This window comes from Thermobia domestica, chromosome 16, assembly GCF_964235325.1.
Source record: "Thermobia domestica chromosome 16, izTheDome1.hap1.1, whole genome shotgun sequence".
NCBI lineage: Eukaryota > Metazoa > Arthropoda > Insecta > Zygentoma > Lepismatidae > Thermobia > Thermobia domestica.
Genome location: NC_137469.1, coordinates 113,302,046 through 113,315,947, shown reverse-complemented (window position 1 = coordinate 113,315,947; position 13,902 = coordinate 113,302,046). Strand labels below are relative to the sequence as shown.

General features: G+C 38.1%; 1 protein-coding gene across 1 annotated transcript; it reads right to left on the bottom strand.

Moving 5' to 3' along the window:
* Positions 1 to 829: 829 nt before the first annotated feature.
* Positions 830 to 9,397, bottom strand: LOC145672580 (zinc finger MYM-type protein 1-like). Its single transcript, XM_081741741.1, has 2 exons — positions 9,334 to 9,397; positions 830 to 1,803 (listed from the first exon to the last, which is right to left on the bottom strand). Exons 1-2 carry the CDS (start codon positions 9,395 to 9,397, stop codon positions 830 to 832), a joined length of 1,038 nt encoding a protein of 345 aa, XP_081597867.1.
* Positions 9,398 to 13,902: the final 4,505 nt, after the last annotated feature.

Genomic DNA, 13,902 nt, shown 5'->3' with positions numbered 1-13,902 from the left:
TGAGAAAAGTACTAAGTATTTCTCAATTAACAAGTAGAAAATTTAGTGTAAAGAAATAAAAATACTTACCTTCCTTGTAGAGAAAATCCATTCTTCTTTGTTTGCTTCTAGCAAACTTTTCAATAACTTTGTTATTGAAGTCCTTGATTCCCATAATAAAGTTTCTTTCAATTGATAGCATTGCAAAAGCAGATAACCGTTAATGAGACATCGAATTTCTAAGAAATGTTTTCACACGTTTCAATGTGCTAAAGCAATGTTCTGTTTCTGAAGTTGTCATTGGAATTGTAATGACAATTTTTAGAAGTTTTTCACATTCACTAAACGTTGAAAACAAATTAATTTCGCAAATGAAATCTAATAAACAGAGAGCACCAGACATTGCTCTGAACTCCTCCGTACCATAAATTACACCAAGTTCCGTTCGAAGATTTTTCACATCTAAGCAAGGATACGCGTCAAATGTCGCTTGCAACTGTTCGTCAGGGGAATGTGTGTTGTACTTCAAAAAGTTGTTGGAGGTAACCAGAGAAGTTGCAGTAAGGTATCCACTGAAGCTAAATCTGTTTTTGGCCTGGCAAACAATAACATCACACACCTCTTTTGCTTCTCTTTTCCACGCGGAAATGTATTTTCTTCTTTTTTCAGGTGGTTCACTTTCATTGTCACCAATGTTCACTCTGACTTCCAATATCTGTCGTTCAAAAGACTGAAGAATCTCTCTGACGTAAACAGCATCAATGTCTCGTTTCTGCAATTGATTGTATAAGATGTCGACGCGAGGCATTATGGAATGAAAAAATGACAGCCAAAAGTTGAAATTTTCCATTTATAAAGTTTCAATATGACGGGATGCTTGGTTTATGGTACTATTATTCAAGCCTGTATTTTGGATTGTTTCGAAGTATCTAATCAGCTCTTCTCTATATTCATAAACAGTGTTCACACTCTGCAAATTAAAATTCCATCTCGTTGGAATAGATCGTGACAACCGCTTTCTTACTATGTCGTCCAATATAGATGTCCGCTGTGGAAAATTTGAAATGAAAGTACAAATACCCTGTAGATTTGCAAAGAAAATCTTGACGTTTCTATTAGTCGACGCTGCATTTAACATGATCGAATTGAGTTGATGAGCGTGACGGTGAACGTAAGTAGCACTTGGATAATCTTTTTTCACAATAGCCTGTACACCACCAGAAGAACCACTCATTACTGCAGTACCGTCGTATGTTTGTGATATCAACTTCTCTTTATTATTTGCCACGTGGTGACCAACTTCTTTAATAATGCAAGAAGCCAAAGTTTGAGCGTCGTGTTTAGAGGGAGTGACGAAGTTCCAAAATCGTTCCACTGGTTTGCCATTGACAATGTACCTGTAGACAATCACCGTTTGAAATATGTTAGCCACGTCACTCGTTTCATCTGTTATGACAGATAAAAATTCCGTCTCTTTTATTTCCTGAGCGATTTCTTCATGGCATACTTCACGCATGCAATGAAGCTCATTTTGTATAATTTTTGACGTACCTTTAAAAACTGTTGCACTTTCAAAATGACTCTTCAGAGCGCTGTCAAGTTTAGCACTGAAATTAATTAGTCCACGGAATACGCCTGGATTTGAAGAAGAGTCTGTTTCATCATGTCCTCTTAAAGCCAGTTCGAATGCGCCACAAAACCGAATGCAATTGATAATTATATTGAGCACGTGTCTGTTTTTCGTCACTTTTTGATTGTGGTTCTGAATGGACAGCCTATAACCAGCATCTAATTGAGCAGCAATATTCACATTTCTTAACACAGCTAGATTAAGAACGTGTTTTATATGAGCTGACGAATTTTCATGGTTTTTTTTTTTTTATTTTGTCGTGCAAATGCTGGATATCCACAACACCTCTTTTACTCCATGCATTTTCCCCTGCCCCGAACACGGAAAACAAAACATAGCATTTTTAGTTTCACATCCACATAACCAATTCCGATGTTTTTCACAAGTAGCTTTGCTTCTAAAGTTCTTTTTGAAAACGGCTCATTCAACAGAGACGTTACAGACTTCATTGTCACTTCACGTATATAAGGGACAGACATATAATTATGCAATTACAACAACCATATTTCAATGAACAACAAACACCGGCACACGCATGCACACACACATACACAAACACACAACACTAGGAACACATTCGACAATTCGATCTCACTAGCAGCTTCGTGAACATACTCCCGTCTGACTCCAAATACAAGATTTTTTCCGGTGTGATTTATTTTGCACCAAAAGAAACCATCGAAATAGTCCCCCTCAAAGACCTTTTAATAAGAGGGGTGTTAGCCCCTATTTAAGCAACCAAAGGCGTGGGTGATAGTAGGCGAAAGGGGGAAGTAAAGGACAAGGGTTTCGTTCTGTGTGTTCACATTGCCTCTGCGAGGACATTGGTTATTTGAGTTGAGGGCTTGCAGTTAGCTTTAAAATATCATTCCCTCTCCCAATTAACGCTCTTTTTCTAAAAACTGTTCTCCAACTCTCATCCACACATAGGAAAATATTCTATCTATGCTGCCAAATTTCTACTAAATCAGATACAAGTGTATCAAATATTGACACCCTCAATCTGTCTTCACTCTTCACGGGGTTGCCTTTACTGTCTGCATACCTGCCTTGATCTTACTTGGTTGACACAAACAATAGTTATGACTACTTGGCAATCTCGCATTTAGGCAAGGCGCAAGTTTTTTTTTACCTCTATGCGACTTGGAGCAGCGGACTATTCCCTTTCAGGCGAGAACCGCGTCAACAAATATTGCAGGGGGAGGGACGATGGAGAATTTCCAGTTCCAAAGCGTTTTGTTTTGGAAAAGTTGTTTCTGTTGGTAGACTTGCTTGCAAAAGATCTGCAAACATACAGATCCTTGTGAGGTACCATAAGGATCCTCGCACCTCGCAACCCCCGCAGTGGCCCAGCTGGGGAGTTTGTCAAACTTGCAAGCAGAAATCTATTAGCCAGCTTCGTTTCAAATGCACTTGTTTAAGGAAAGATGATGTTGACAATAAAACGAAAAGTGATTTTAGCACAAATGAAAATTGAAAATATTGGAAGGAGGTTTGTACAAACATGCAAACATTAAGAGAAACCGCCACTGCATCTGAACATAATTTTTTCACCGACAAGGGTAGTTTGCGACTTAGAAAAAAGGTTTGGTAGTGCTCTTTTCAGTCCACCCTTTTCTTTAAAATGCAGGACATAATCGTGGGAGGTAAAACTAAAAACTTCCTAAAAATTTCATTTCAATAAGAATTGATGATATGTATTTTGTACTTAGGCAAAATAAAGTGGATTTTGTGTAGAAAATTTGCATATGTAGGTAATATGCCGTTTCTTTTCCAGTAGACGTAATTTTCTATAGGATAACTACGAGTATATCATACAGCAAATATCAGGAAAATACTGCTTTCGAAATTAATATTGAACCAAGGTTTCCTGGAAGTCTTCTAGAACCATTTTGTTTTGTTTGCTAGATATTTCACTGCCAGTACGAGTATTTTACTGGAACAAAATAATTTCTATCTTCCATTTCTATCTACTATAATTTAGTATACTATAGTTACATTTCAGAATAATTGATTAATTAAATTAATTAATATGTTTGTATGGAAGTTAATTGCATATTGATTGGTCCAATTAATGTTAATTAAACATTCTCGTTGCACTAAATCATATATGTAAGCATCAAATATTGTATATATATGTGACTAGCTAAGGGGAAAATGAGTAACATTCCATCAAGTCTGTGTATGAGCATTTCGTGAAAAAAAGAACTATTTCCTACTGAATTACACACGAAAAAATATTTCTTAAAAAGTAATCGAACTATGATGAAGTTTGAATATTACTACAAAATGGCTGTCTCAGACCATTTTTCCCTTTTTGGAATATCTATGATTTTCCACTAAGCCGTTCATATATACATAGCTTAAATACAGTAGTACAATAATAATAAGATTTTAATGAGATAGTTCTATAACAATTAATGGTCGTAATTGTGTTGCGGGTCCATAAGAATTGTTCTAGCAATTTGATATCTTGATTTTCCTTATATGATTAACGTACACACAACACATGAATATGCTATTAATTTCCAGACGTTAGTTGTTCTAAAGATATAGAAAAGGAGTATGGTGGCTCAATGGTAAAGCGCTAACCTCTGGTGCGTGCGGTCCTGGTTCAATTGGCACAGAAAAATTTGAGGTAGAGAACATTGTGTCCGTGAGTTTTCTCACTCCACCAATTTTCTAGTCTCTCTTAGCTTAAAGGGCACACTCGTAGGATATTAAACTGTAAGAATAAAGATTTAGAAACAGAGATTTTTTCCAATACAAATAGAGACGATTTCCGAGACGAAATGTCACTGTCTCGACATGTTTCTGAAATGAGATAGCCTCAGCTGTTGCCTGTACGCAACTTTGCGGAGAAACCGATAAAGGGTTAGCAATGTATGTGCATCATATAATCATGACCCGTGATAATTGGCGCAACCAGACAAAGGAAAGGGTTAATATATCCCCACCTGGGACCACAGTGTACTGTAGCACATTGCACATGCAAACAGAACCTTAATCCCCATCAGATGAAATTTTGAAATGAAATCTTTCAGTTTAACGTCCCACGATTATGGTCTTTAAGCTAAGGGAGACGATGATTAAAGCAAGTAAATGATGATGGAAGAATTGATTGAATGATAAAGTGGGAGGAAACGGGAGTACCGCAAGAAAACCCACGGACACGATTTTCCGCTACAAACTCACTTGGCCGAGGATCGAACAAGAGACCCCAAGCACCAGAGATAAGCAGTCAGTCATTGAGCAACCGTGACCGCTAATTTCCATCACAACCATGACTTGTTCCCCTACCCCAAAGAAAACTACAACTGTTTCCAATGAACAGATGGTATGCCTAATATAAGACGTGGACCAAATGATAGCCCTCTCCAAATGGCTGGTTTGCAAACTTTGCTTTGTCGTTTTATGATAACCAAGTATGCACACACGTAACACGTAATTTCAGAGCGTAGGGGATGTCCTCGTGTGTTAGGCATCATTCAACTATTGCCAGTAGTTTTCTGCTGGTTGGCAAGACAGGGTTATCATGCCCGTTGAAGTACAGCTCTGGGAAAGAATTTTTCGCTTCCGGAATCATAAATACTGCATTATCAAGAAGAAAGAATACAGAGTATCTATTCCAGTTTTCTGTATTTCTAACATGGTTGCCAGGAAATAAAATAGTGTGATTCTCCAATATCTTGGTACACACATGACTTACAACCTAGAACAATACCAATAAGTAAAATGTCCCTAGCATCTCTAAGGTTAAGAGTAAGCACGTGTCAATATAATCGAAAAACGACCTACATTAGTGTCGCATACATAGTTTTTGTGATCGCTGAGATGAATAGTAAGTGGCACTTCCGACGTTGCTTAAATCCAAGTTCACCCCCTATCGGTATGAGAAATGAGATACTGCTAACACTGTGAAGAGTGAGGTAGAAAGGGGTTAACATATAAAAATAGCTGAAAGCGACATATATTGGTCTCGAATACATAGTTTTCGGGATCGCTGAGATGAATATGACACTTATGGTACTGTTTAAGTCCAAGTTTACCCCCCTATCAACATCCGGGGTCAGAAGAAGTGAAAAATGTACAAAACGACCAAGATTACTATCGAATCCATACTTTGCGAGGTTACTAACAAGATTGGTAACAGTCCAGATGGCTTTAAACCCACGTTATGTTAAATAGAAAGATAAGCGGACAGGTCATTATCTGTTGTTTTTGGTTGCATCACAGAAAGATGATTTGAAATGAATTTTGCAACATAGTGCCTATCTCAAGCTAGGATATTATCACGTTACTTTAATTAAAGGTCGCATCCTAAAGAAATAGAAGGATACAGCATTCATCCCCAAAATAGGCTATCTTACGGGATTTTATCATCACAATTTCATTGAAATTGGTATCCAAAGGGAGGTTCAAATATTTTCCATAACCTATTTTTGCTGTACAAAGAACGGGAATTTGAGCTAGTTATTCATAAGGCACGAGCGTCTTTAGTCACAATTCAGAACGAGAACGTGAAATGGAAATAAAAAAAAAATATATGAGAAAGAAGAAGAATCCAACTCAAGGAAACACGCAGATAACATGAAATGCTTTTCTATCGTTTCTACTTCACATATTTATATGTCTTTAAAGGCACCGAAAACGTATTCTTCAACAGAAGATCGACGGCATGTTTATATATACCAAGTAACCATGTATTATGTAAATCATAAAGGCAAACCCGTTAACCAAAGCCTTTCCGAGGTTCGCTTCGAGATAATTTGCAGTTCGAGAGCCGTGCAAGGTTATGGAGGTGGTTGAGACCCTGATCGCGTGGGGTCCAGACTGGGAAAAGTTTCTTTGGTATGGGAATATTCCTCTTTTTCTTCTGTGGTTAAGTCACTGAGCACGCCCGATGGATATGCAATGCTCGTGCATTGTTATTCGTTTTATCATCTTCTGCCTCCAGTTGTAGGTAGTTCTCGTAATGTAGTACAGTGAAACCTCTGAATAACGGACACCAATGGGACATGAATTTGTGTCCGTTATTGAGAGGTGTCCGTTACAGAGAGGTTCAGAAATTTAATTTCCCACAACGGTAATTGTATGCAGTAATATACAGTGAATTCATTATGTATGAGCGTACATACATAAAACTCAATATGAAAATACTCTATTTAGTACGTATTTGAATTACTGGGAGGGATGAAGGAGAAATTCATTTTTGTTAAATAGTATTATTGCTGGGGGGATGTGTTAATATATTCGTATACCGGTACTGCAAAAGATAATGCGTGTATGCTAATTTTCTCAAGTACATGTAATCACTCTGTAAGCATTTCTCATTTATTTCAAATTCTCAGGACCTCGAAAGATGCATTAGAAACCAGCTAATCGGCTAAACTCTTTTGTTTAGCGAGAAAAGGCATAATTTCTCCTCTACAAGGGAAATAAAACTCATTAGCAATTGTCCTCTGAGAATCCTCGGTACGGTTGCGGGAAAAAAACATGTGTGTGTGTGCGTTTGTATACTGCACCGGTATCTTCGTTGGCGGAATGGATGACAAGGCATATGTGTTTATTGACCCAGCCCCAGTCACTAAGAATATCCTCTTAGAGACAGTGAAAAAGGAAGCCGGGAAAAATCCAACCCAGACTTGTTCCAGTATCATCAGTAAAAGAAAAATGTTGCTTGTCTGAAAAAAACGTAATAGAGGAAACATTGCTCGTTGAAAATGTTATTGTAAAACAAACAATGTTTTGTTACCTATGAAACTGTCGGGAAAGATGCAAGACCCAGAGACAAAAGGACTAAATTTGTTAGGGAAGGGAAGATAGTTCGCATAGAATTCTTGGCCATACGACTGACTCTGCATGAGTGTTATCGCGTATTGAAGGTTTTCTAGGATTTCCACCAGAAAGCAGTTTATTGAGGGCAGAGAAAAGATTAATTTCGAGTTCAGTGTGAAGCTGTTCTGTTTGATGGTTCACCAGGTCTAGACTCATGATAGACACGCTTGTGAGAAATAATATATCGCAGAACCGAGAATAATTCCTGTCTGTTATGAAGAGGTTATTGAAAGGTCTGGGGGGAAAGGACTGTTCGCATCCGTATCTGAGAGGGTCCGTAAAAGAGAGGGTTTTGTTCCATAAGGGAACATATATTTTTGCAGGGACAAAAAATGTGTCCGTATTATAGAGGTGTCCGTTATTGAAAGGTGTCCGTTACGGAAGGTTTCACTGTAGTACATTTGGTGCACACGGACTTCGACCATTCTCTCATTCCTTTGAGATAGTCCTTGCTAAAGTTTACACCATCCTGCTTAGGATACTATTCAGTCAGATATGACTTCCACCTTAATATTGAAGACTGTTACCTCTCTCAACTTATTTTGTCCTCTATGAGGTGTCACATGTCACTTTACATCATTTGAGTCAGGTTGTAACTCTGAAAGGATGCCAAATCCTATTATGTATGTGTCACATTGATATTATTATTCTTCTTGTGTAGAATCTTTTCTCAAACATAGCATATACTCACTATATCCTATGTATATGAACAACTCGGCGGAAGACAATGATAAACACCATTCCTGGAGAAATAGAATTATTAGGTGGAATGGCTTGAGATCGGACCATGGAACGGTATATGAGTATTTTAATTTTGGAAATGCAGCTGGAGATAGGAGAGAAAACTTTTCTTTGTGTGTCATTGTATTGGATTGCATAAGAATATTCAACTTTTTCCATTGTAATCGAAAGTCAGGAAATGTAACATACCATTATAATCCCCCGAGCCGCTCATATATGGTCAAACTTATAAGTAAAATAGCCTCGCTTATATACAATTAGTTGCTAAGACTGTGTACATACATCTCGTACCACGAATCACTAAGATCTATTTCTTTTTTGCATGACCAATTGTAATTGTGTCAAAAGAAACTATTTGTTGAAATTTCAAATTAGGTTGCATTTCTTTGAAAGGTAGTAGAAACGGTTTGAGCATATATTTACTATATAAATGGAACATAGTTTACATTTTCGCTATTCGGATTTGAATATTCGAATTGGGAAAAGCAATGTCAACATATTATCGAAATTTGGTGATCGAGCAATGAAAATATTGAATACCAAAATATCGAAATGCCGATTATCGAAAGAAATTGGAAGATATCGAAAAACTGAACATCGAAATATCGAATATCAATACTCGTACATTTAAAAAATATATCGAAAACAATAATGCAAGGGAGAGAAAGCTTGACTTTTATGCTTGGGCACATAGTTTATTCGAAAATACATTTAAAGAAGATATTTACAATAGTAATAATACCTTTGTTTGTCTCTTTTTTTGCGCAAGCTCTAATTTTATCTGCTTCTCCCAGATTGTTGTCATCTTATGATTGTAAATGAAATTTGAAACGGTTTGAATCTTTACAATCTTAAGCGCAAAACGACTGATTACTTTAAACCAAACGACTCAAACGTACAGTCAGCGACAAAAGTTCTTCTACTTTGTTAAAAAAATATTTTGGGATTACCGGTGGTAGAGCTGGAACGTACAACGATAGTATGGCTGGAACGTACAGAAAATTAGGTTCTTTTTAATATACTTAAAACTGTACTCAAATTGTCCTTACATTCTGCAGTTAGTTACGAAACTAATTTCATCAAAGAGAAAGAACATTTGCCGCTGACTGTACAAGTCATAGCATAGCAGGTCTCATTATCATTACCAATGGGAGTGGAACGACGCAGACGTCTAGCCATAGGGCTAGTTTTATCTAGCGAAGTTTTCATTTTTAGACTTCTATCATGTAGCGAAATTCAAATTGTGAACACCTTGGCAACTAATTTCTTGTTGTGTTGAGACTAATTAATTTCACCCTGTTTCAGAGTTACCAACCTCATAACACAACATTATCGATTTTCATCTTTAAAATTATAGCATATTACACAAATTTATCGTATATTCGTTATGCACGTGATAATTATACCAACAAGTATAATAATACTAATAATAACAGTGATATAAACATAATGAACTTATCTACGTAGTAATCTTCAGTTTCGAACTACAAATCGGTGTCACTGTCCTCACATCTTTTAATTTTACGTCCCACGTTTATGGCTAAAGTTGGCAATGATGGGAAATGAATGAAATGGTGGAATAAAGAAAGTGGCAGGAAACGGGAGAAACCCGAGAAAACTCATGCACATCGTGTTTGTCTAGCACAAAAACCCACTTGGCGCTAGCTGGGATGGAACCAGGGACCTCACGCACTAGAGATAAACACTCAAACGCACAGCCATCACGGCCTCATAAACATAATTTAGTTTAAAGAATGGATACAGGGTTGTCATTTGCCAAGTCTCAAAACGTTATTGATTTATTTTAGTAGGAATGACTGTTAGGAGCCTCAGTGCGTGTGTTTTATTATTTGATGCACATCTACGATATTATTTGCATATTAAAAAACTGCACAAAAACGTGTGCGTTCTAAAATTCTCGTATATTCACCTATTATTGCAAGGACGTTATCGTATATGGCATTAAAGCTTAAATTATCGTATGGTTGGCAAGCCTGCTTTGCTTCAGGTTTCCCTCCGTGTTCTTATTGGTCGGTCTGCTTATGAGTTGTTCCTTCATATCTTGTTTACGAGTTGTATTTATTTTTTTCTTGTGTGCGCTGCTCTTCTGTATAAGTTCTTCCTTGTTGTGTATGCTTAGCATGAGAGATAAAGTTTCTTTTTCCTGGTTTCCGGTTCCTTTTTTTATCACTATTCCAAAGCTAAAGGTAAAGTAGTTTCGTCTTTCTATTTCCAGAACTAGTTTACTTTTCTGTTCCTTCTTTTTAAAAAGTCTGGTAAATGTCGCTCACAGAAATAATAAAACTATGACCTGCACAGTTACAAAGACGTTTGCTCTAACTTTACTAACTTTAGGAGGTGCACTAGACATGATTGGTGTCTTACTTCTTTAAAGTGTGCTCTCCAGTTGGGAGTAGAATGAGAGACTATCTTTCTAATTTTCTGATTCTTGATGTACTTAGTGTTGTATCAGTACAAAACGGCAAATCCAGGATCTCTTTGTCTATGATATACAGATATTGACCAATTTAAAGGAAACACTTCAAAAATACAGCTTACCAGATTAGTACAGTGTTGGCCCACCTTTCGGTCTCACAAGGAACGGACATGAACATGTCACCTGGACATCTGAATCAAACCTAGTCCATTCGATAAATATAACAAAAATATTTTCATGCACACACACACACACACAAAAAAAAAAAAAAAATAGGTGCCATGGACAATAGGGTGGAGCGTTTTGCACTTTTGTTGGAAATTCGATGGCGGCTAGTGCGGAAAAGGTGCCATTAGTGGTACCGACCTTACTGAATTTTTAAAACTTTTTCTGGGATAACCCCTTACCCTGTCCCAACGAACTTAAAGTTAGGCAAGACGCACAAACCCAATGACAGAAAATCTACTTGTGGTCGTTTTTAGAGTTACCTAATGGCTATAATACAATTATTTTATTAATATAAACTTGTAGCAATGCAGTAAATAATTTTAAAATGTTTATGAGTCGAAGTACAGCCATATTACCTCAGTTGTTGGAATTAATGTTTAGATTTTGTTTGGAATGCCACGTTAACGATGCTTATAGGCATAGCTCTTGATATAACACGATTTGTTTTTGGTAACTCTTCGCTTATTATGTACACCGACAGCAAATGCAATCTAGCGGCAGGCTACACAACTTCGTGGTTGCTTACTTTGGCCACACTCTTCGAGCGTCGTCGCAACGTCCGGCTCCGTCCAGAAGATTCGCGCACCTCCCGCTTGCCTCGTAGGCTACAGAACCAACGCCGACGTTTCTAGAATATTCTCGCTCGAAGTTCGGCGGCGTTATAAATATTGCGTACTTTGGCCAACCATTCCAACAGGCCAGTTTATTGCAGCTTAAGCTTTAACGGTTTTAGTTCGCTACTGTTTCTGTTAAGACAGAGAGTTTGTGCATTGTATCGAAAGTTACAGTCTTCTTAGTGCGATACGATTCAGATACATTTTGTTTACTTTGGTTTCCAAGTTCGGAAACAATGGAAAGCAAGATGAAGAGAAAGCCTCATAGCAGACCAAAGCGGGAAAGTGTGAAACGAGGCTTATTTGGCACTCCAAGTGAAATGAGTGAAGTGCAGTTATTCTTGTACGCTGACGTTATGCGACATTATCATTGAATTCGAAGTGGTTTAAGTGGTGTCGAAAGTGTAACTAAATTACCAGTGACTCACATTTGTATACCAGTTGGACAAAGAGTTGAACATATTTGGCGTAAAGCAAGCGTTCTTGTGGTTTCAGAAAATAGAGTTTTTGACATGCTGAAAACATTTTATAATAAGTGTCGCACCAAGGAAAAACATTTCAGTCGACAAGGACAAGAAGCAACACTTCTTGCAGGTTTTGTTGCATACGCGGAAAAGTATCTTTTTGATATTGCGTCTTGCAAAAGTAAAACCGCCGAAGATTGCAACTGTGGGAGGACACGCAAGATTCGAAAATGAGAATTCAAGTTTCTATTGGACCAGAAAACATAATGGAAAATGAGCATTGGTAACATTGACGTCTGAACAAGCAAATCTCTATCAAAGACCTTTTCCCGTAAAGTGAGCAGATTTAAGGAATAAACAACCAAGAAAGACGCTGGAAATGTTGAAGCAAGTCCATCAACTAGTGGGATTAGGCATAGGCACAGGTCAAAGATACTGGCGTCGTCAGGGGAATCCAGCGAAGCTGATGAATCGGGAACCTCGGGATCTGAATTCGAGTCGCGACCAAGAAGGAAACGTAGCCTAAAGCGCATCTATCTTCAAAATACAGCGGAGGCAGCGTTTAGAACTGGAGCTTCAGACAGACAGATTGCTTTGATCGCTTCTTCCGTACTTCAGGACGCGAGACTCATAGCGCCAGAGGACAAAAGTCTTGTTGTAGACAGATCTAACGTACGAAGAAAAAAAAAGATAAACTGGGTGTGAAGATCCAGAAAGAAAAGGCTCACCTAGGCCGGGCGATTACAAATATCTACTTCGACGGAAGAAATGATGCTACTCTTGTGCAAGAAAAAATTAACGACAAACTAAGAAGACGAGAGTTTACAGAAAAGCATATTACAGTTCTATCGGAACTTGGTTCAGAATACTTGGGTCATGCCAGACCTAAGTCAGGCACTAGCAAGGATATTGCCGACTCTATATTGGAGCTTTTAGAGAAGAACCAGTACGACGGTGTCAATTCTTGATGCAGTCTGCAGCGATGATGAAGCCACGAACACAGGATGGGATACCGGCATGATAAGTCAGATACAAAGATCCCTAGGAAAGGAATTGCAGCATTTCATTTGCCTTCTTCATACCAACGAGTTGCCACTTCGACACCTGGTTACCGAATTGGATGGTGGGACGACCGGCCCCATCGGAGAGAAATTAAAGGATTGTGAACGTTCACCGATCGTCTCCTTTACACTCATTCCCGTTGAATGGGTGTCTGAAATGGAAAAACCAAATGGTTTAAGCAGCGACCAGAATTATCTCTGAAATTTGCAAGGTTGGTGCTACAGGAATGTGTACTACCGATCTAGCAAACAGAAAACCAGGACCATTATCACATTCACGATGGCTTACATTGACCTGTAGGATGCTTCGCCACTACATCAGTACTGATAAACCTAGTTCAAGTTTGTGTCTACTTTGCCAGTACATTGTTAAAGTATACACTCACGTCTGGTTTTCAATAAGGCGAAATCCTTCGTGCGAAATGGGCGCCATGCATCTGTTTAGCATAATTAAGCTAGCACGTTTTCTGCCAGAAAATCTACAACACAGTTCATTCTGTTCTACAAACAAACGGATACTACGCTCATCATGAAAACCTTCTGATAATGATGACAGCAGATGAAAATCCGCATATTCGAACGTTAGGCTGGAGGAGGATAAAAAAGGCCGCGGCCAGAAGATTCCGAGATCAAGCCGCCCACGTGACTTCATTGTTCCGAAATTAAACTTTACAGCTAAAAATTACTACGACATGATTAATTGGCCTAAATATCTAACAGAGCCGCCAATCACACGAAACATAACGGATCAGCAGCTTGAAGAAAACATCCGAACTTAAGCTACTCTAACAACAACATTCCCTTGCTAGAGTCAAGCTGTGGAACACACAGTGAAGCTGGTGTCCGCGGCAGCGTCGAAAAAGTGCGGCCAGAACACAATAGATATCTACGTTAGAGCCAAACTGAAGTC

Bases quoted from the DNA above. Each gene is read 5' to 3' on its own strand.
- LOC145672580 (XM_081741741.1), bottom strand. From the start codon at position 9,397: ATGAAAACTTCGCTAGATAAAACTAGCCCTATGGCTAGACGTCTGCGT. The intron at 1,804-9,333 runs GTAATGATAATG...TTCTTAATCTAG, and splicing joins GCGTCGTTCCACTCCCATTG to CTGTGTTAAGAAATGTGAAT.